Source organism: Falco punctatus (genome assembly GCF_963210335.1).
Source record: "Falco punctatus genome assembly, chromosome: 14".
Taxonomy (NCBI): domain Eukaryota; kingdom Metazoa; phylum Chordata; class Aves; order Falconiformes; family Falconidae; genus Falco; species Falco punctatus.
The window spans coordinates 3250101-3271701 of record NC_137594.1 but is presented as its reverse complement, the minus strand read 5'-3'; the positions used below and the strand labels follow the sequence as shown (position 1 = coordinate 3271701).

At 48.1% G+C, this 21601-nt stretch overlaps 2 protein-coding genes across 2 annotated transcripts in view; one reads left to right on the top strand and one right to left on the bottom strand.

Annotated features, from left to right (window-relative positions):
- Nucleotides 1-1450: 1450 nt before the first annotated feature.
- On the top strand, nt 1451-10978 carry MAP1LC3B (microtubule associated protein 1 light chain 3 beta). The gene is made up of 4 exons (XM_080410682.1): nt 1451-1609; nt 4325-4380; nt 6839-6945; nt 9037-10978. Exons 1-4 carry the CDS (start codon nt 1570-1572, stop codon nt 9209-9211), a joined length of 378 nt encoding a protein of 125 aa, XP_080266808.1. The 5' UTR covers nt 1451-1569; the 3' UTR covers nt 9212-10978.
- The window catches only part of ZCCHC14 (zinc finger CCHC-type containing 14), a 63010-nt gene continuing 51012 nt past the window's right edge, over nt 9604-21601 (bottom strand). Inside the window, exons 9-13 of the mRNA XM_080410676.1 lie at nt 21152-21243; nt 19590-19717; nt 19046-19186; nt 17490-18959; nt 9604-16142 (exon numbers count right to left, since the gene is read on the bottom strand). Of these exons, the coding sequence (XP_080266802.1) occupies nt 16087-16142; nt 17490-18959; nt 19046-19186; nt 19590-19717; nt 21152-21243 (1887 nt within the window). The 3' untranslated portion in view covers nt 9604-16086. The remainder of the gene's footprint in view (nt 16143-17489; nt 18960-19045; nt 19187-19589; nt 19718-21151; nt 21244-21601) is intronic.

The following is a 21601-nucleotide window of genomic DNA, read 5'->3' as shown; positions in this document are numbered from 1 at the left end:
CTCGATTCCTGACAAACCGCACGAGGCCAGGTGGTGGGCTTTGCAGGGAACTGCGACACCCGCTCCGACCACTTTGTTCCCTGAACGCAAACTTTACCACAGCTGCCTCATACTCGTGCCTACGTATGCTGAAGGCAAATTGCTGAACTTGCACCTCTGCATGGAGGCAAAGTAGCTTAAGAGTACATATTGTTGAAAGAGGACGTGGTGGGACACTCCGAGGCGGCCATGGCTGTGTGTCACTGAGAGAGAGGCCTGTCAGTGTGCCCCAAGGTGGCCATGGCTGTGTGTTGCTGAAGTAGAACAGGACAGGGCACTCTGAGGCAGCCATAGCTGTGCATTGCTAAGGTGGTACACTGTCAGGGTGCTCTGAGGCGGCCATGGCCGTGTCTGAGGGAGCACACTGCTGGGGTGGCCATGGCTGCATGTCACTGAGGGAGCACACAGCTGAGAAAGCCATGGCCGTGTCTCGCTGAGAGAGCACACAGCTGAGGCAGCCATGGCTGTGTCTGAGGGAGCACACTGCTGAGAAAGCCATGGCTGTGTCTTGCTGAGGGAGCACACTGCTGAGGCGGCCATGGCCGTGTCTGAGGGAGCACACAGCTGAGGTGGCCATGGCCGTGTCTCGCTGAGGGAGCACACTGCTGAGGTAGCCGTGGCCGTGTCTGAGGGAGCACACAGCTGAGGCGGCCATGGCCATGTCTCGCTGAGGGAGCACACTGCTGAGGTAGCCGTGGCCGTGTCTGAGGGAGCACACAGCTGAGGCGGCCATGGCCGTGTCTCGCTGAGGGAGCACACTGCTGAGGTAGCCGTGGCCATGTCTGAGGGAGCACACAGCTGAGGTGGCCATGGCTGTGTCTGAGGGAGCACACAGCTGAGGCGGCCATGGCTGTGTCTCGCTAAGGGAGCACACTGCTGAGGCGGCCATGGCCGTGTCTGAGGAAGCACACAGCTGAGGTAGCCATGGCCGTGTCTGAGGGAGCACACAGCTGAGGCGGCCATGGCTGTGTCTGACGGAGCACACTGCTGAGAAAGCCATGGCTGTGTCTCGCTGAGGGGGCACACTGCTGAGGCGGCCCTGGCTGTGTCTGAGGGAGCACACAGCTGAGAAAGCCATGGCTGTCTTTCGCGGAGAGAGTACACTGTTGAGGCTGTGTGTCGCCAAGGTGGCACATGGTAGGGCACTCTGAGGCAGCCATGGCTATGTGTCGCCGAGAGGGTGGCACCTCAGGGTGCCCCAAGGCGGCCACGGCTGCGTGTCGCTGAGGGGGCACGCTGCCAGCGCGCTCCCAGGCGGCCATGGCCGCACGGCGCCGGGGAGGAACGCGGCAGGGCGCGGAGGCAACCGAGGCGCGGCGGGCGGCGGGGGGAGGCGGCGGGCGGGCGGCCCTCCCCGCCACACTCAATATGTCGGCGCCGGCGCGGCCGTGCCCTCCCCGCCGTGACGCGCGGCGTCAGCTGACGGCGGAGCCGCCGGTGGCGGCGGCGGGGGGCGGGCGCCGGCACTCGGAGTTGTCCGCCGCCGCCGCGCAGAGCAGCCGCTGGGCCTGAGGCCGAGCCGCCGCCGCCATGCCCTCGGAGAAGACCTTCAAGCAGCGCCGCACCTTCGGTGAGCGCCCCGGGAAGGGACGCGGCGGGGCAGGGTCGCTGACAGGGCCCGCCGGCTGCCCCGGCCCCCCTCGGGGCCTCGTCGCTCGGCCGGCGGGCTGCGGGGGCGGCCGGTGGGGCAGGCCGGCGGCGGGGGGGGGGGCGGCGATGCGGGGAGGGGGCACATCTCGTTAGGCGCCGCCGAGATCCCCGGGCAGCCCAGGCCTGGGCCGGCTCCCGCTGATCGCGGGGCCCGCGGCCGGAGCGGGCCCGCCCGCCCCTGCCCGGTCGGCTGCTGGAGCCGGAGCGGAGCCGCCGCTGCTCGGGGCTGGGCCGGGCACAACCCCGGGCCGGCCCCGCTGCCCTGCGCGGCCGCGGGGCCCGGCCCGGCCCAGTGGGCCAGCTGTCGGCTGTGGGCCGGGCGTTGGGGCCAGCGGTCTTGTTCTGGGCGGGGGGAGCGAGGCGCTGGGGTGGGTGGCAGCGCTGTGCCGGGCGCTGCCTTGGGAGGGGGGCTTGGCGGGGGGAGATCGCCTCTCCGCAGCATCCATTATCGACTGCAAAATTCCCAGGAGCCTGGAAACATCACTGTGTGTTGTGTGCCAGGAGCAGGGCCTCCCTTCCCTCCCGACATACTGCTCTCCCGACAGGAGCGTTAAGCTCCCCTTGCAGCTTGGTGCTTGGCATGGGCTGGGATGGATGCCTCCCGTCTCCCTTCGGTTGTTGAAAACTAGCAAGGCATCAAAAAGAGCTGTGTAATGATGGCTGGAGAAATGAGATTAGTCTCTTTCTAGAAGGAGCAGCCTTGATAGAGCGGTGCCAGCACTTCTTTCTGTGCTTGGGATGGGACCAGAGCGATCAAAGAGCTCAGTCTCTGTTCATGTGTGTCAGTGAGGTAGGCTGAAACGCTCTGAGGGTAACAAGAACTGGCAGCATAACCTATTTCTGTGTGAACTATAAAATCCCATACATAAAATGGAGTTGGTGGAAGATATCGATCCAGATTTTCTTTTCCTTCTGCCTTTGGGTTGAAGTCAAGCTTCTTAGAGCTTTCTGGTATGCCCACCCTCGCCTTTGCTGTTCTGTTAAATGTAAGCTGTTCTCCACGTTGAAGCGGAGAGAATTTTGATTTAGCAGGGCCTATATTTAAGCTGCCCCTTTTCTTGGAGTCTTCCAAAACTGTTGTTGACCCCATCACCTGTCAGCAGCCTCTGTGGCAGGTATTAAGTTCAGCTAGGACGGCAGCCAAGCAGTTGCCACTGCAACTAATGTCGTCAGAGAACAGTGTTTATCTGTGGCTGACAGAAGCCTGATTTTGAACACGCCGTATACAATAATCTCAATGATTTTTCCGGTTTATGTTCCTCCTACTCCAGGGAGTTCTGCTGAATAACGTTGCTGTGAACAAACCTGTTTCAGTTGAAAAGTTAGTCAAATCTGTCTGTGCTTGCTAGGTTGACGGTTGGTCTTATTCACTCCCCCTATCTCCTGTGTTTCTGGTTAATCTTAAAAAGTATTTTAATTGGCTAGTAATCTCTGCTCTTGAAGCGTTAATGCTGGTCTGTAAGAGGTGGCTCAGGCTGTGGGACGTGAAGCAGGATGGCTTTCAGGTTCTCAGTCTCACAGTCAGGTGAAGGCTTTGCATGCTCCTTGCCTTAGTTCTGCTTGATTCACCTTCAGCTTTAAACTGTGATTCACGTGAGTTGCATTTCCTTACCGGGCTCATAAAAAGGCGCATGGACTTATTTAATGCACAGCCACTTAATATGGACTAATGGAGAGCTGAGTGATGCCATTGCTGAGTGATGGGACAGGTAGTATGTCCTGTGTGTTAGCATACCAGCAATGAGTTGATGATGGGTGCTGATGTAAGCTCTTCCTCTCCCATGAGCAGCACTTCTCCCTCGGTAGATGTCTGTTAAAGCTGTGATGCAACACTAAATCTTCTCTCTGAGAGGTGTTTATAAGATGGAAATGGCCTGGAAAGCTCCGGCCTGCTGAAAAGAACTGGAGAGGTTAAAATCGAGCTTACTGAATCTGAAAGCAGGCAGGGTATAAACAGATGCAACTTCCTCTAAAAGCAACAGCGCCTGTTTACTTTGCCATGTACTTTAGCCTGGTTTATAATACCTGTGCTATTAATATTTGTGTCTGAGGAGAGGTGAACTTTATCCTGAAAACTGGCACGGAGAGCGGTGAAATGTCTAGGTACTCAAGAACTTACCGACAGCTTCTGCGACAATGGGTGCGGCATAATCAAAATAGAAAACTGTAATTCAGTAACGCTAGAGCACACGGCGTAAGCTGATGCTGCCAGGCTTTGGCTAGTCCTAGGTCTCAATTGTTGACAATTTCCTCTTCTGGGATCTGGCAAAAATAGTACAGGATATTTAGTCATTAACTTGGGTGGTGTAATTTGATGCCATAAATTTAAGAGGTTAAACGTCTGATTTGGTGGGCAGAAATTGAGGTGTGTGTGGGGAGGAAGCTGTCTCCTTTAACACTTTCTAGGAGTCCGAAGCAGTGTAAGTGCAGTACTTGTCACCTGGGGGGAAAAAGCAAAGTATCAGCTGTCAGAGGAGAGGTTTGGCTTGTGACAGTGCTGTCCCATTCAAAAACTGCTCTGCCTGAATTTGCGGCTTTTATTAACATGCGGTCCCTCTCTTCAGTGGTGGAGAGCTGAAGGTAATAACAGCATTAAGTGTGGATGTTTGAACAGACTTTTTTTAATCTCTTGCAGAGCAAAGAGTGGAAGATGTACGACTGATTCGAGATCAGCATCCAACTAAAATACCAGTAAGTCTAATTCTTTTCTTTTTTCACTTTGATTTCCAGTCTCATGTTCTTGTTAGTAGTTAGAAACCTGTAAAAAAGCTGTCCTGGTGAGACCACCAAATGAAAATTTGGCTGTTCAGGGTTGTTAAGTCTGGATTTCAGAAACTTTCTCAAACTAGTAACTGGCAGTCAGCGTGGTAGAGCAAGGCGCTAGCTGGGGACTGAAGGAAGCAGGGTTTCCTGTGTATTGCAGTTGCTTGTTGTAACATTAAAGAAAACCACACCCTGGATGAACTCTTGAGATTCTCCTGAGTGTTCAGCTCTTTTCTTTTTCTTCTCTAAAAGAAGAATCTGCAGAGGCTAACCAAGAAGAATACATGATAACGTAGAGACAGTTAAGGCTTTTGTCACCAGTCTGTGCTGAGAAAGACAGCAATGCTTGCCTTCTGGGAGATGGGCATGTGCTTGAGGTCTCCAGAAATGGTGCTTGGCTGTCAAACCCCTCCACCTCACCTCCAAAGAGCAGATCAGCCCTCACCTTATCACTCTTCTTTAGCTGGTCAGCTTCGATTGCTGCCTGAATTTTTATTTTCTTTTCTTTATGGCATCCTCAAGGTTACAAATGCAAAGCAAAGCATCCTAGGAACCAAAGGGCATGGATTGTCTTCTATTGCTGATGAGTTCTTCACAACTGGTGGGCTTTGTGTGACGGCAGTCACTGCAGAAAGCAATAAATGCAACTGTCCTTATGGCCATTTGGTGGAACAAGGAAGACCTTAGGAGATCTTGAGGGGCAGAAGAGAGAACTTAATTGGATGCCTCAGCCTTTGGTTCTCAGTGATGAGAGCTGATGATCCTTGTGTGTGGAAATTCTTCTGTAAACAAACTGGTGCAAGTTTGTTCAACAGAAGCAATTGTTGCCTCGGAGTCAAATAGAAACCGAAAGGTTTTCAGCTTTTCTTTAGCATTTAACTACTTCATCTCGAAGCTTCTGCTGCTGTTTTACTCTGCTGTTGGGCATGGGAACAAGTAATAATTTATAGCAGAGATTTTCTGACTTTCCTGGAATGTGCAGTTTTCCCGAAAGGCTCTTTCCTAACAAACCTGTTTCCTCACAGAAGATTGCTTTTTTACCCACTTTTCACAGATCACTTAGCCATAGTCCCCAAGCTCTTTTGACCACAGATTGAAAGCCATTGATTTATAGCAAAGCTCTCATTTTAAGCCAGCCACAGATATATTGCTAGCAAAAATTCAGAGGTACACAAGCAACTTGCTGAAGATGCAGCGATGCAAACTCCCAACTATGGCAGAGGCCTGCTGGGGTCCCTGGAGGCTTGCTGTAGTTGCGTGTCCATGTCCTAGCTTGAGTCACTGCCTTGTTATTATCATTAGCGGTTCTGGATGAGATAAGATGGCAATGTCACGCTAGATGGTAAATTCCTCCTGTACTGTCGACATCTTTCATTTTGCTGTTGGAAATACTATCTATTGGTTATGGTCTACCTTTTTAAAAATGGTATTGTTTTTTTTCCAGAATGAGCCAGCATTTATTTAAACTGGTGTAAGGAAGTCTTTCTCTGATATGATTAAATTGGCTCAATATCTCTTCACCTGTGCAACTTTGGAATATCAACATAACCAGACCCCGTGAGCATGGAAATGATCCAAGTAAATGGTGTCACGTAGCTACCGTTGATTTAAAAACAACAAAAGCCACATGGCTGTGGAAAGGGAGCGCACGAATTCTGAGATCATTTCTTAAAAGCAGGAACTATATACAGTTGCTGGGCAGGGTGCTACTTAAACTGGCAAATCTGCATTTTCCTTGTGAATTAAGGAACATAACAATCTTGACAGAATTACTGGTTCCTAAGCATGCTGTCTTGAGATTAAGGAGGAGGAAATTCTCTCCTTTGAGGCTTTATACCCTTCAGAAGTAGCTTTCTCTCATGCATTAGAGTAGCCATGGAAGGTGAATGGAATAGCATACTAATCTGGAGGTGTAGTTGTTAGAAAGAGATGGCCTGAAACTGGACAAATTCTAGGGAAAACGGCTTGAGTTTGCAGATTTCCTTAGCAGCTCAAGCCCCGAGTCAGCCACTGTAATGCGTTAGAGGGAGGTGTGCTTTATCTTTTCTTTGGTTTCCTTGTTGCTGGGTAATTCAGTGCTAGATTAAATGATTCCAGCAAATGAGCTCTTGTAAAATTGCACTGAAGCTGTGGACATGTGCTGTTAAATCCCTGTTTGCTACTTCATGCAGTTACTCTTGCAAACAGAACAAGAGGAGCACGTGAAGGTAATTGCAATTGTTCCTCTTCAGATTTGAGATAACTGCCTTCACAAATGAAGAGAAATGGAGTTTACCGTAAATGCTTGTATTTTGCTGTGTTAAAATTGGAAGGGGGAGATGAGGGCACGGACACCGCTTCTTGCCTTTCACATCTTCCGCTCCTGTCTTTTTGTGTTTCTTCTTAGGTGATCATTGAAAGGTACAAGGGAGAGAAGCAGCTTCCAGTTTTGGATAAGACCAAGTTCCTGGTGCCAGATCACGTGAACATGAGCGAGCTAATCAAAATTATCAGGTAGTATGCTGTGATTTCAGTGATTTTAGGCTGTATCAGCCTAAGACTATGATTCTTGGTTAATTCCCCACCTGGTGTATGTATTTGGGAGCTCTTTAAATGGAAAATTCATCTAATGAGTGCTTGGTCTTATCATAAGACAGCTTCATGAGATGGTGCTTTTCCTTTGGCTTTGCCCAAAAAAACCTCCAGCCTCTGAAAAGAGCAGAGCTGTTAGTCTGCTTTCAGAAGTAACTGGTTCCCAGAGGTGTAGGAGGAAGTCTGGGGCTGTGAATCCCTGTCTAACATGGGTGCTTCTGGCCCAGGGCTCCAGTGCTTCCCGCATGGCTATTTTAGGGGTTGCCTTCTTGGTGTTCTGCCTGGGAGTCCCTCTCCGGAGTGCCTGCCTCTACCCACCCACTGCAGGGGGAGTTTGGGCTCATAGCCAGAGCTCTGAGCTGTTGCTTAGGGTTGATGTTGGCATCCTTTGATCGTGAAATGAGGTTTCCCTCAATGTTGACGTTGAGGCCTGAAAAAACACACGTTCAGACCGGTGTGTTTTTGTCCCAGCTGTTTGCACAGGCTGTGGCATGAGCGCTGCTCTGCTCTGGTGCTTGAGCTTTGTTTACAAGGAAAGGCAAAGGGGAAATAGCCACAGAGTGGAAGTTATGTGGTTTAAAACTGTGGTCAGAAATTCTGCTAGAGGTGCATTTCTCCTGGCTTAGAAGGAGTTTTTGATTAGTAAGAGTTCTCAAGCAGTAAACTTGGAAGTTAGCAGCAAACCAGAGTTTGCTTTTGGTTGGTCACGGTGGAGCAGGGAGCTGATTTGTGGAGGCCACAAGCTGTAAAAACTGAGAGTTGTCCAGCGTGTCCAAACAATTCCCTGCTTCCAAGGCTTGTACAAAAACTGTCGCAAGCAAATCCCAGCTCTTACATGTGTAAGAAAGTAAGATAGGGTTTTGGAAGCAGGAACCAGATTGTTCAAGTCTTCCAGAATTTCTCATGAACATTAAAGGCCCTGGGCAAAAAGTTTTAATGGCAAGCTAAAGGATTTTTGCCACATTTTTTCTTTGGCTTTATTGTTAATAGATGACTTGGTACCAGCTGGACTTGGTCCTCAGCCAGTTCCTCTTGTGCATAGCAAAGCCTGTCCTTCCCAGCCCTTGGAGAGCTGCTGCCGTCTCTCAGCCTGCTGTCTCTGGAGTGATTTGAGCTTGGTTTTGGAAGGGTCCCTTTCCAGGCCTTTGCCTGGGAGGCTAAATAAATAAATCCTTGTTTCCAGCTGCTGCTGCCCCTCAGCAGCGAGCGGAAGCGGCAGGAAGCTCTTCTATCTGTTGTTCTTTCCTTCTTTCTTTGGTTGCACCTCAACATATCCGAGCTCCTCTTGCTTGCTTGCTTTATGAAGTAGTAAGAGAGCTCCTGTCTGCAAACCTGCTTTCCAGGGGGCAGTTTAGCAGGAATATCTATTTCCCCCCAGCTAAAATGAACGATCCAAGGGGAACGCCAGAGCTGGATGTTTACTGTGCCACGCTGTCTGTAAAGCCTGGCGCTCTCTGCCCTTCCCATGATGCTTCTCCTGGGAGGGAGGGGAAGAGGGAGCAAGGTGCTCCAAAGGTTAAACACAGGCTGTTACAGAGCTGGTGACAAAGTGAGTTTAAAAGGTCCCGGGCCTGCGCATGAAAGCTCAGCCCGTCCTCCCGCCCTGCCTTCACGCAGGCTGCTCGAGGTCAGCCGGGGTTTGTATTTCCAGCGAGGTGCTGCAGAGCGAAGGTCCCGCAGGCCTTGGTGTTGGCTGGTTGTACAGGGACCGCCTTGGCAAGGAGTACCGCTTCCGTTTCGTTGCAGTTTAACGCCCTTCTGGAGCATAGGGAAGTAGGGGCTTCTGTGGGGGGACCTGTCTGGCTGGGCTTAGTAGATGGATTTGGCACGACGTTGAGGTGGGAAGCAAACGCCTTCTGCAGTGGCAGGGCTGCTCTGGGTGGGGACATCTTACTGCTGTCAGTGGTGGAGGACTTTGTTTTGCCATCTGTCCTGTGTTAATGTGAGTGGAAATGCATGGTCATCACTGTCAAACTCCTTCCCCTGTCCGCTCCCCCTGCCTCCCCCCAACAGGCGACGCCTGCAGCTGAACTCCAACCAGGCGTTCTTCCTCCTGGTGAACGGACACAGCATGGTGAGCGTCTCCACACCCATATCCGAGGTGTACGAGAGCGAGAAGGACGAGGACGGGTTCCTGTACATGGTGTACGCCTCTCAGGAGACTTTCGGAGTGCAATCTTCTGTCTAAGACACGCAAGCGGCTTCTAGCCTAGGATTTTGGTTTACCCTTGGCCATCACCCCCACTCTTCCCCACACACACCCCAGGGAAAGAAACGGATGTCACCTACGCTCTCAGTACCTTAGCATAGTCTTGCTTTAGCAGGTGTCTCATCTTACCTTGCCTTGTTTGTGACTATTAAACAGTACAGACGAGCACTTCCGGCTTTGAAACCTGCTGTAATATTCCACACAGGCACATTTACATTTCTGGACCTTACGAATGGAACCCAATTGTGCATGTGACAATTGTGAATAAAGGGACACTCGATTGACTTTTAACAAGCAAACAGGCACCAGGGAGGAGCTAAAGTGTTTCCTGTGACAGTTTTCTGGAAAATCTCCCTATGATTCCTTAAAGCTTTTCTTTTTTTTCCCTTTTTTTAAAAATGGGAAGGTCTCTCATGAGAGCAAATGTGTTTTAATGTTCTAAAGCTGAGCTTTGTCTTTTGCAGCTCGATCAGACTCGTGTCAGTGCTGCAGTGAGTTAAGGCAAGTGCTTGGGGTGAGCTGGGGGAGGACAGCTCTTTTTGTCTCTGGTTTTTGTGGCACCGCAAACTTAGGCATGGTGCCGGTTTCTGAAATACTCATACCAAACATCACAGCTTTATTGTAGTTTTAGGACGTGTTTAGTTGTAAAATACACACCTGGACAGGTAACATTGAAATAAAACTCCAGTCTGTTATGAATTCCCAATCCCTGCGTGTTCAGTGAAACACCGTTGTTCATACGAGCTCGCTTCCGAAAGGTCACCCCCCTCCCTAGCCCGGAGGTTTGGCTGTTCCCCGCCCGGCAGTTTGCTGGGAGAAGGCGGTGGAGGGCCCCGCCGCGGCACACGGGGCTGGCGGGACGCGTGCTGCCGGCCGCAGAGCGGGCAGAGACACGAGCAGTGCCCACATGGCTCGTGGTCCCCGGAGCGCCGCTCGCCCTCTCCGGCTGCTCGGCAGGGCGGGTGCGTTCAAGCCCTCCGAAGCGAGCGGGCGAATGGCTTTGTTGTACTCGCCTCCGTGCCGAATGCTGGACTCGGACACGCCACTGGAATTACCAACCCACACTGCCTACCCAGTCTGTCACTCGTTTTGCATGTTACCACCGAGGGGGGGTCAGGGAGAACCGCTCTTAGAAGCATCTCACGCCCAGGAGTTGCTGTCAAGAGTTGATGAACAAATTATTATTATTTTTTTTTTTTCCATCGCTGAAGTCTCCTGCCACGTGCACGGGGTTTGGAAGATCTTGGTGTTACTTACTACTGTCCTGAGCAGGGAGGCAGCCTGTGCAGAGGAAAGGTATCTCGTAGGACGTGTGTTTTTCCTCTAGAGTCGTTGTCAAGTGAAGCGTAGCAGGATGAGATTACTCTTGTATATTATGTGTCTGTGAACTAACTACATCTGTTACTGGAAGCTAACTTACTATCACGGGGGGAAAAAGAAGCAATACTACTGCGTCTTGGCACTCTAGCTCAATAAGGTGTACAATTTGTACCTATTTACACCTCTTTGCATGCATCTCGTTCACAATGCTTACTTCAGATTTTTTATTGTTCTTTGTGTTTTTACTCCAACGTAAACTTTTAAGTGCAGCTTGTTCTGTTTAGTTTTGTTTGTGTAAGGAACTGTTTAACTCATAATTGACAACCATACTTGTAATTACAACGTGATTGACTGATATTCCTGTACAAATGTTGCTTTTTTAAAATTAATACAGTGCTGGTATGGATGGATTACATCCCAACTTAATTATGGCTTGTGTGGTTATTTCTAGACGGTTTTCTTAAACAGCATCTCTGTAGGGAGAAGCACAGAAGCTCTTCCACCTGCATCAGGTCACACAAGGTGCTGAACGGGGTCCTGCTGACCATGACCCGTCGTGACCAGCACCGAGGGAGCTGCTGCCCTCCGTGAGGAGGAATCTCCCCTGTGATCACCCTGTAGAGCAGTTCTGCTCTGCAGACGGGTACGGATTGGGGCGTGGGTTTCCACATCCCCCTTGTCTTCCCTCTCCTGCTCGACTGACTCCCTCGCGGCTTCAGAATCCCGATGCTCTCGCGAGCAGGACTCCGCTCGTCCGGAACAACTGGCCGCAGGAGGATGAAGGATGCAGCAAGCTGGTGATGCCTTTTGCTTACCCCAGCCTGCCCTCCCTCCACAGTATAGCCTGTGCAAGGGGCAGGCTGAGGTGGCAGAGCAGAGCCCAGAGGCTCGGCTGCTGCCTCCCTGCGCAACGGGGCACAATGCTTCCCTCCTCATCCTCTCCCCACCCCCTCTGCTGTGGGATGGGGTACAGGCTCGGGTAGGCAGCTGGAGTCGGGCCGCGGCCGCCCTTGGGAGCAGAGAGCAAGCGCAAAGCCTTTCCGAGCAGCTCGGCTTCCTCGGCTCAGCCGGGGCCGAGTCAAGGAGAGGAGAGCGATGGCAAGCACGGCAGTAGATCTGGGATTCACCAGCAGATGTCTGTGGGTGGAGAGACAGCAAAAGTAATAAAAGGAATTAAAAGAGAAAAAAAAAAAAAAATCTCTGGTAACTGCCAAGCTGGAGGAGCCCCCACACAGATGAAGCCCCTTTAAATTAAAAAAAAAAAAAAAAAAAAAAAGGATTCAGTTTTACTCTTTATTTTCCATACATTAAATTTACTCAGATAAAAACATTCTAAAAATGTACAATTTTAACAAAGTATAATAAAACATAAAAATCCCAATACCAGAATACTTGACATTTACAATTCAAAATCAAATTAGCTGAATATTAAATATTTACAAAACTATTTAAAATATTTATAAAGTTACATGCACAATTTGTAATACTAGAATTGACCGAAGTAAAAGAAATGGCTCAAATGGAGCAGGAGTTTCCTTCATTCCTAGTGGAAAGTTATGTCCAAGAGAAGCTGTTAATCTGCACTTGAAAACACACAGGATTTGCTTTCTGCTTCAGTACCAACACGTTTCTTGCTTACGTAAGAAAAATTTTAAGAGAGCAAACGGGTAGTTCCAAGGGTTTATTACAAGAGGTGTCAGTGGGCAGGGGTGGTGGGCAGGGTTACTGGGGCCTCCACCAGCAAAAGTGTTTTCTAGACTCCTGCGAGCGCTCGGTTCCATGGATTTCTGTCCAGGTTTGCCCACACCCATCTCATTTAACAGGCTTTCTAGACTACCCCGAATCCACAGCTCCCGCGTGTCCGTGACCTCCAGTAAACAGACAGCTCACCCCTCTGCGGGGGTTTGGATGATGTCATTGCTATTTTTGGGAAGGAGTGTTGCTCTGCCGAATACCACAGGCTACGTTTAAGTTTTGAGTACCTTCACCCTGAAGCTTGCCAGCGAGAAATTGCATGAAACAGAACTGTGGGTAATGGTAAAAGGTCCGGCGTCAGACCGTCGTTTTCGGAAGCCTGGCGCTTTGTTTGCCAAGGTTTAACGACCGGGGTATGAAAAAGTTTCACAAAAAGTGGAGTGGAGGAGCGTGACATGCCGTTTTAAGAACTATCACGTAACTCTCTGATCGATGCCTCGCTTGCTAAAAGGAGGCTTCCCTCTTCACTCTCCCGCTGTTTAGTGCCGAGGCTGGCATATTTATTAATGCTTAATTTGCGGGCTGCCAGCGTGAGGAGGAGTTTGCTGGGAATTCCATCCTATTTTGAGTATTTCCATCACCAACACTCCCAAATGGAAAACACTTCTGGAAAAAAGAGAAAACATGTCGCTCACTCCCCCGAGGGAAGACTCATCGCTAACTTCTCTGTGCCCTCTCAGAGAGATGACTTGGGATTCCCTTCTGTCTTACATTTAAAAATCGTTTCTATGCCACAGTGAAATCCATTTTGAGAACTAATTCTTTTTATACTTTTAGGACAAAGATAGGAATAAATAGCATTCTTTGAAATCTCCATCTTTAATGTATAAAAATAGGTTTTGAGAACTGGTTCTTTCAGCCGGGGAAGCTGGAACTACTATTCTAACACAAGCTGCCTTGCTTTTTGGGGGTAAGAAGATGGATTTGTGCCTTTAAAAAGAGATTGAGGATTGTTTTACAGAACTAAGTGCTCTGTTCGGACTCACCACCTTTGGTTGTTCTGGTACAAAGTGAACAGCATGGGCCAGCAGATCTGAGGCCACAACTTGCCCTGACTTAGGGAAGGGCTCTGCACTTGCTGCTGGCTCATCAAACGTTTCTCTATTCCACTCGTGTTGCTTTAAGGATTCTGAGTTTGAACTTATTCTAAAACTCAAGACTTCTGAATTTGAACTTATTCTAAAACCAGACTTCACCATTTAAAAACATTACCTAGAAGTACACATAAGCCACTTTAAGAAACATCAGCCTTAACTTTACATAAAGGAAACAATCCCAAAGAAAGCTCTGAAGAAAGGAATGGAACAGTTTGCCGGACAGAAGTTCGGTTTTACAGTCCTTTTGTTACGGTTTCGACTCGGTGATGAGTATTAGACGAGACTGTGTGCCAGCCTTGGGTATTAAAAGAAAATTCAACTAGTACAGATATTATTTTTTTCTGTTGATTTTTGCTATTTTGAGAGGGTTTTTAACACTGTGTTGAAATACAGTTTATTGAAATACAATTCAGTTTTAAAATATCATTTAAAAAAAGTGAAAAAACCCCAACCGTTACGGTTTGGCTTTCAGCACATGTTCCAGGCCACCGGAGAGACCCTCAAAGCTGTAAATAGTAAACATCGTCACCAAAAACTGCGTTTCCTTCACAGTAATACAGTGTGACAGATTGTTCCTACCATTGTCTCAAGCTCATTAAGGCAAAGTAAATTGCATTGTCAGTTTTCATCACTTTAGTGTTGTAGGTTCTGGAGGTTGTTCACTAGAATGCAGGTAACCTCTGCAAGCGCGGGCAGAGCAAACAGAAGCATTTCAACAGCGTGTGCAATGCTGCGGGTAGTGTGAGCTGGGCTCGGAATACACACATCAGATTATTTTTTTTTTTCATTGCATAGGCATAAGAATTACCTTTTTTTTTTTTTTTTTTTTTTTTTTTTAGACCAAGCGTTACACAAATTTAGATTTTGGTTTCCGCAAAGCCAAATCCGCTCTGAGCTGCAGATCACTACCTGGACCGAGTCTGGTTTGTGGCCATCTCACGCTGCCGTGCCTCGCCGGTGATGCTCACTCACCCTGCCTGCCTCCCCCGCCGAGGCTGCCGACCCCCCCAGCCCCAAAAGCGGGACTGAAGGATGGCCCAGGGGGTTTCTTCCCTGCGAACATGGTCCAGGAAGCTCTCAGCTGTCAAGCTACCGCGTCACCCCCTCACGCTGACGTTTCATGGCTACGGCCTGATCTCCTGGGGGCAGCTCTGCACCACTTCAACACCCCCTTCGCTTCCAAGCGGAAGTCAGCTGTGCCACTACCAATACTGTGCATCCTGGTGTGGTTTAAATTGGTGTAAGAAATACCTCCAAGTGTAAACAAGGCTTCAGACTTTAAAGGTGTCTTCCAAATTACAGTATGCAAATATCTCTATGTCAGACATTTTAAAGAGAAGGCCTCACCCATTTAATGCCATCAAATTCCTCGGGTGAGCCATGAGGATTAGTATCTTCTTTCAACCAGACAGGACCAAACCGTTTCAAATTAGCAGTTCCAGATTCATTTGGCTCCCTCTCAAGTCCTAATTTAGATTTGTCACCCACAAGTTATGTATGCTAAGTAGTTAACACCAAAGCTAGTCATCTACAATCTATTGCAACGAAGGAGGCTGACAATAAATCCTTCAAAGTCTTGATAATAATGAAGTTTACTACCTTTTACATGTTTTACTTCTACCACTTCTGAATCCTGTAGCAAAAGCCTTGGGGTAGGAGTCAAAGGTGTTTTTTTTTTTAATATAAAGTAAAGCAAAAGCTTACAAACTCTGCTGCCAGAGTTGTTGGGGTTTTTTTAGGATGGTTTAAAATTCATTTACAAAAGCAGAATAATAAGGTTTCTGTGAAAGAGACCTATATACAGTAACAGGACGTAAAGGTTGTTTTGTGTATTACAGGAAAATATCCTTGAAGCCTTTATGACTCTGGAGTCTCTGGGACTTGGACCCTTGGAAACTAAGTTTATTCCACTGCCGGGAACCCAGCACTATCTAGTAATAAGTGAGACAATGAAGCACAAGTTTGTTTCCAGAAGGAACTGAAACTGCCATGTGTGTTCTTTTGGAAGGGAAAGGAGAGACTGACTTAAGATTTTTATTGTGTAGTTAAGTCACATAGCCTGCTGGTGCCAATTTTTAAAAGTTGGAACTTCTTTGCCTCTTTGCACTGGTCTCAGAGTGACACTGTCTGCTAAAAGTGCAGAAAGCTTGAAGAGTTTTACATTCTTCTGTAGTGCAATCCTTAAAAATCCCAGAGATTAGTGCCTGATCACTTTTGAAAAAAAGTAGACATTTTACCTAGCCCAGGGGTGCCAAAGTCCTTCTGGCGAATGGCCGCTCCTGCCTTCAGCCTCCAGCTTCCACTTCAGAATGTAGCTGCCCTGGAGTTAGACGTTTCCCCTTAGAAAGTCCACATATGGCAACATTCTCCAGTAAAAAATGTACACTGGATATTGTACTTGCAACAGAAAATGTAGCTGGCCAGCTCCACCATCCATCCAGTACGCATCGGTCCTATGACACGTAGTCAGAAGTTTCAACAACAAGATCCAAGCTTGAATTTGGCAATCAAAAATGGGTTTGATGCACCCCTAAGCTAGATTTTCTACCTAGTCTAATAAAGTAAAGCACCTTTGGATTAAAAAATACATTAAGCTTAACAGCAACTGGACGTCTCAGTTTTGTATTTCAATCTCCTTCTGTCTCCATGGCTTACAGTATTTTCTTGCCAGATGATAAAATATCAGTCTGTGGAGTCAAGACTTTCAGAGGGAGGAGCGTATTTCAGCCTAAACGTACCTGGGGGAGAGGAAACAGGAGAGTTAATCTCACACCCGTTACATCTCAGAACCTTCTAGAAGAACCGACTTCTTACTGGACACGTAGCGCAACGTTACAGCGTAACACCAGGTTGCAGCGCTGCAGTGAAGCTGCAGAGGAGGCCAACAAGCATGTATGTGTCTGCAGCTGGCCGAAACGAAAAATCAAAGCACAGTTTTACATCGGAAAAGTCATCGGCTTAGATGTACTTTTAGGGCTGGCCAAAATTTGTTGGGGATCGTTTAAATGGAAATTGCATTAATGAAATGAAGTTCAGCTTAAAAAGACAGCAGATTACATTTCTGAAGTTCTCTGAATTCGGACTGACAAGGAAGTGTCACTTCTTCCCTGCTGGCCACTATCAACCACAGAAATTCCACTAATTATTTACATTTTAGCACTGCTGTAAATTGCTGCCTCAGAACCAGTCACTTGCTAATTCATAGAGCTCAAATACCCGAGACCTCATCTGCACCGTATAAAAATGAACACAGACATACGCTATAGACAAGACTCAATGTAAACCAGAACACCTCACTGCTGTTCGCGCCAGTCAAAAGGTTGTATTTAATATTTTAAGCCTACACCACATGCAAATTATCTCAATTATCTCAACACAATATGTTAATCAATCAAAAGAAAAATGGAAATGGGACTAGAAAGCGCTCTCGGTAAAGCAATATTTTTCTCTTAGTTGTTTCCCTCCTGGAATTAAGGATTTCAACTCTCTCCTGGAGCAGCCTGTGCTGCAACTGTGTAAGCAACATGCCCTACAAAATAATTACAGCAGCAAACACGGGACCTTCGAGGGCACGTGAACAGTAATTCTTCGTTTAGGTTCCTATTTTGGGGAAGAAGAGAAAGGGGGAACGGAGATGTTCAGTTTGTAAATGTCCAGGGGAGCTTGCAATTATAACCAAAGATGACCTGGATGACGGGGGGTATAAGCAGCACCAACAATCCCGCTGCGGTTTGTCCACAGAAGCTCCCCCCCCTCCCCCTGAAACCAGCCCCAGCCCCACAGAGCTCCCGGGGCTGACCCAGAGCCCTCCCTGGGCCCTGCCCTCGTGTTGGGTACGCACACAACTTCAGTTTCAACTTTTGCAAATGGTAGCTCAAACCCACCAGCCTTCACGAATTAGATTTTTTGATGCAAGTCAGCAATTAAAAAGATACGGCACTGCTGTCACAGAATCATGTAGGTTGGAAGAGACCCTGAAGATCATCGAGTCCAACCTAAACCCAGCACCGCACGCAGCCATTCCCCGCGGGTGAATGCGGTGCCCTGCAAGCCATGTCCTGCCTCAGTCCCCCCCCTGCTTTTACCTTGTCGATTGAAATCCATCGGAGGCTGTTTGCAGTCCTGAGCTCTGTGACCACTGGCCCCGCAGTTGTAACAGGAGAGATTCCCATTTTTTTTGTGACTCGAACCATTGCTGTTTCCCATCATTCCCTGTGCCTGATACACCCCTGCTGTCCCTGCCATAAAGTTCTGCATCGGCGGTACCGCAAACGTCGACTGCCCGGTCATTACGGAGTCCGGTGCTATACCGCTGTTGTAAGCGGTGTGCACCACCGGGAAAGTCGTGCTGCTGTTGTACTGCTGCGTGTTGATGTAGCCGTTACTACACAAAGGGTTGAAGGGCAGAAATGGAAAAGTAAACATGGAAGGTCCTGAAAACGGGTGCTGAAAATAGTTAGCGTAGCTGACGGTCATACCACTCGAACCGCAGTTCCCGCTACACCCGCAGGAGCTGCACACCATGCAGCCGGGCGGCTGCGGCTGCTGCTGCTGCTGGTGGTGATGGTGGTGATGGTTCTGGTTTGGTACTGGGATGCTCCCTGCGGATCCGCTGCTGCTGCTGCTACTGCTGCTGCTGCTGCTGCTGCTGTAGAAGTTGTTCTCGGCAACAGATGAGAGTGTGGGGCTGGAGCTGGGCACGGGGCAGCTGGGCAGATTCGCCATGGTTGCAAATGACGTGGAGGGGTGGCTGCTGGAGGAGGCTGCATTACTGTTTGCGCAGAAGCTGCCTTGCATTGGCGCCACTGGCACACTGCTCATTGCAGAAAAGGCAACTTTGGTGTTGGCTGTGTACAGAGCAGTCCGAGGATTTATTATTGCAGGGGACACCGTTATTTGCATATTACTGGAGCAGGAAGTCTGTCCGGCAATGGCAGAATCAGTAGGAAGAGACGAGGACACCAGGAGTTTGATGGGTGGACGAGCCACATGGAAGACTGTGCTGGATGTTACAGTGGCAGCAGTACTTGTTTCTACTATTAATCCTGGCTGCTGAGCTGTTTTTATCACTCTGTCCAGAGTCGAAGCGTGCACGACTTTGGTTCGAGGACCAAAGTTAATAGTAGACGTGGGTGAGCTGTTCTCAGCAGCCCCTGACAGCACTTGCAAGGGCTGGTGGGGAGAAGATGCAGACATCACATCCACCACTGCATTTCCAAAGCTCTTTTCCATTTTTATGCTGCCCCTAGGTCCAGAGGAAACTTTATTTCTTTCTTCTAAAGATAAAAGAGAATGCATAGACGATGAAAGTAGCTTCATGTCTGCATTGCCACGGTCTGATTTATGCACTGAATTTAGCATCCGAATGGGGGTGATATGAGTAGAGGCCGCTGACATCATTTGCATTGGCAGAGCATGGTGGCCGGACGGATTGGAGCCTGCGTCGTTTTGCACTGGCAAGACCTGAGCCGTGGGTCTGGCAGAGCTCGAAGTGAAATGATTCAGTAACATCACCGGCTTCTCCTTTTCTGAACCGTCTAAGTGAATCTCCAAACCTAGGGACAGAAACATCTATAAATACAACTGCTTTGCTAGACAAAGCCAGGCAACACAGGCACCCTCTCTGATTGTTTCTGCTTACGTCTCTCGTTCTCCTCGGCGCTGTCCGAGCTCTCTTCCCTTGTCTGGATCCCCATGGGGCTGGAAGAAGAGCTGGAGTACTCGGAAGAACTGCCCTCCCGGGGCAGTGGGTGGGCTGGCTGATCCACATCCACTCGCAGCTCTGCAGATAAAGGGTGTGCAGGCAATCAGGGAACCAAAACAAGACTGGAAACACCTACTTTACAGGACCTAATTACAACTGTTTCATGACACCATCTAATTTACAGCGATGCTCAAGATTTACAGAGATACACATGGGCTAAGAAGCAGGAGCCTGGAGGCGTAACAGTCGCTGACTAACTAGTACAGCTAGCCATTCCCAGGGAAGCCATGGAGAGGAAACTATTGCATTCCACAGACACAGGAATCTGACTTCTTGATTGCTCCCTATTAAGCCAATGACATTTTGGAAGATAAAGCTTACGACAGGTTGGTGAAAAAGCAGTATAAGAACGAGCTTGCTCTTGTGCAAGGACATATTCAGCCCCGAGAGCACAGCAGTGTCCTCTGCCCCTCTTTCTTACCTGCAGCATGGTTGCCACGAATACTCTGGATAGGCCCTACATGCGTAGTAGGGGGAACCCTTGCCACACCGCTGCTGGTAACTGAAGAAGGTGTTGTGGGGTTTAGGCATCGCTTCTCCGATTTTTCTCTACAGGGTGATGGAGAAACATATGGAGAAACAGAAACTGGCTAAAGCACAACAGATAAATCAATTTCTGAATGGAACCGAAGCAGACCAAGCCCACTACACAATCCACTAAATGTTATGCTAATTTCAAATGGAAGCATTTGGAAATCACATCGATCTTGACCACAGCTTCTTGCCAGCAGTTACATTTGGACTATTTGCCATTTGATCACAGTACTGATGCTCTTCTTTGTACAAGGTAAAGCATCACCCAATGGTGACTAAAATTCTATCACACATTATGTAAACACGCCCCAAACCTAGCCATGCACACAGAAACCAAAGGGAAGCCAAATGCAGCTCAAAGTTTTCATTTTGCAAACGCAGTCTGGAAAAACTAAGACTAATGAAAAATGCTGTCAAGGCGCTTTGATAAATGGGCATGGGTTTGGATTTTTTTAATTGCTTTTTAAGTAACTGCAGTAGCTTCAGAATGAACATTTCCCTTGAAGCGGAGATATAAAAAATAGGACAATCTGTTGCCTCAGTTTCCCTAAAGGGCTATTGATGCTGCACATAGCACTGGCCCTCTTTGTATCTCCGTTGCCACGTAAAGCTGCGATCCTCCCGAGACCTGGGTTACCTGCAACAGCCCTGACTATCAGTGGTTTGTCCCCAGACAAAGTGAGGAGTCCAGATCCTGTATGGGCGTCATCTGGCAACCCACACCCCAGCTCCAGCAGTCAGCAGAGGCCTGAGCAGCTGGAGCTGCCATGGCTGGCTTGGGTCACCGTGGGACGCCAAGGAGGCTCTCAGAGTAGCTGTGCTCCATCCGCATTGACTGGAAGCCAAAAAATTGTCAGGTCTTACGAAGAAAAAAGCCCTGCTGGGCATCCTGAACTGCTGTGTGCATCGCCTGAGCTTGCAAACTCTACAGCTCAGCGGCTTGCTAGCCCAATTCCCTCCTACCCCATGCATCTCAGAGGCGGTAAACCCAAATCTAAATGGGCTTTGCATACCTGTTTTACAATACTTACTATACAAGTTTGAAAAAAACAACCCTAAGCAAAAACATGTCTCTCTTGTAAATTATTTTTAAAATATTCCCCTCCTTAGAAGAGCTGTCAACATGAAAGGTGAAGACAGGCATTCATGTTATGACTGGGTTGCCACATCTTTTTAAAATGGAATTCATAAATTCCTTACATTTAGTTATCCTTACCACAACCCTGAACAGGCAACGCTAAACCAGCAAGTACTAAATACTTTCTAGTAAGCCCCCATTTCAGGAGCTTTTCAAATTAACTCACACAACTGCAGAGGACGGGAGATAAGCATTATCCATATTTACAGGTGGCAATCCTGGTAGGTTTACGGTCTGGGAAGCAAAGACCATTGTAAAACCTGCATTAAATACCTTATGACCTTAAAACAATGGTTTCCCCCCAAACTTACTTCTCCAACTCCAGCTGGGTCTTGAGCTTCTTCTTTGCTCCCATGGTGAGGGACTCAAACTTATTCAGATCTTCCTCAGTAAGACTCAGAAACTTGTAAAGAAAAACATTCATGCTTAGTTTTACAGCCCGAAATATACTTGTTTACATTTTCAGTAAAGATCAATTCTGAAAGGCAACTTTAAAGCCATTTTTAAAACATGTATTAATTCAAAGTAACTCTCTACTCCCGTTTTAAATTATAAAATCAGTGTAGAATAAAAGTGTGAAGGACTTTTAAGAAAGAACATCTGTAGGTTGAATTTAATTAGGCAAGTGTTTATATGAACTATTCACAACAAAAATGAAGTAATTAATGTATATATTAAAAGAGCTTTGTGCTATAAATGAGTTTAAGATCTGTTTCTCTTAAAAAAACTCTAGTTTTCCTAGTTGTGTCATTTAACACAGA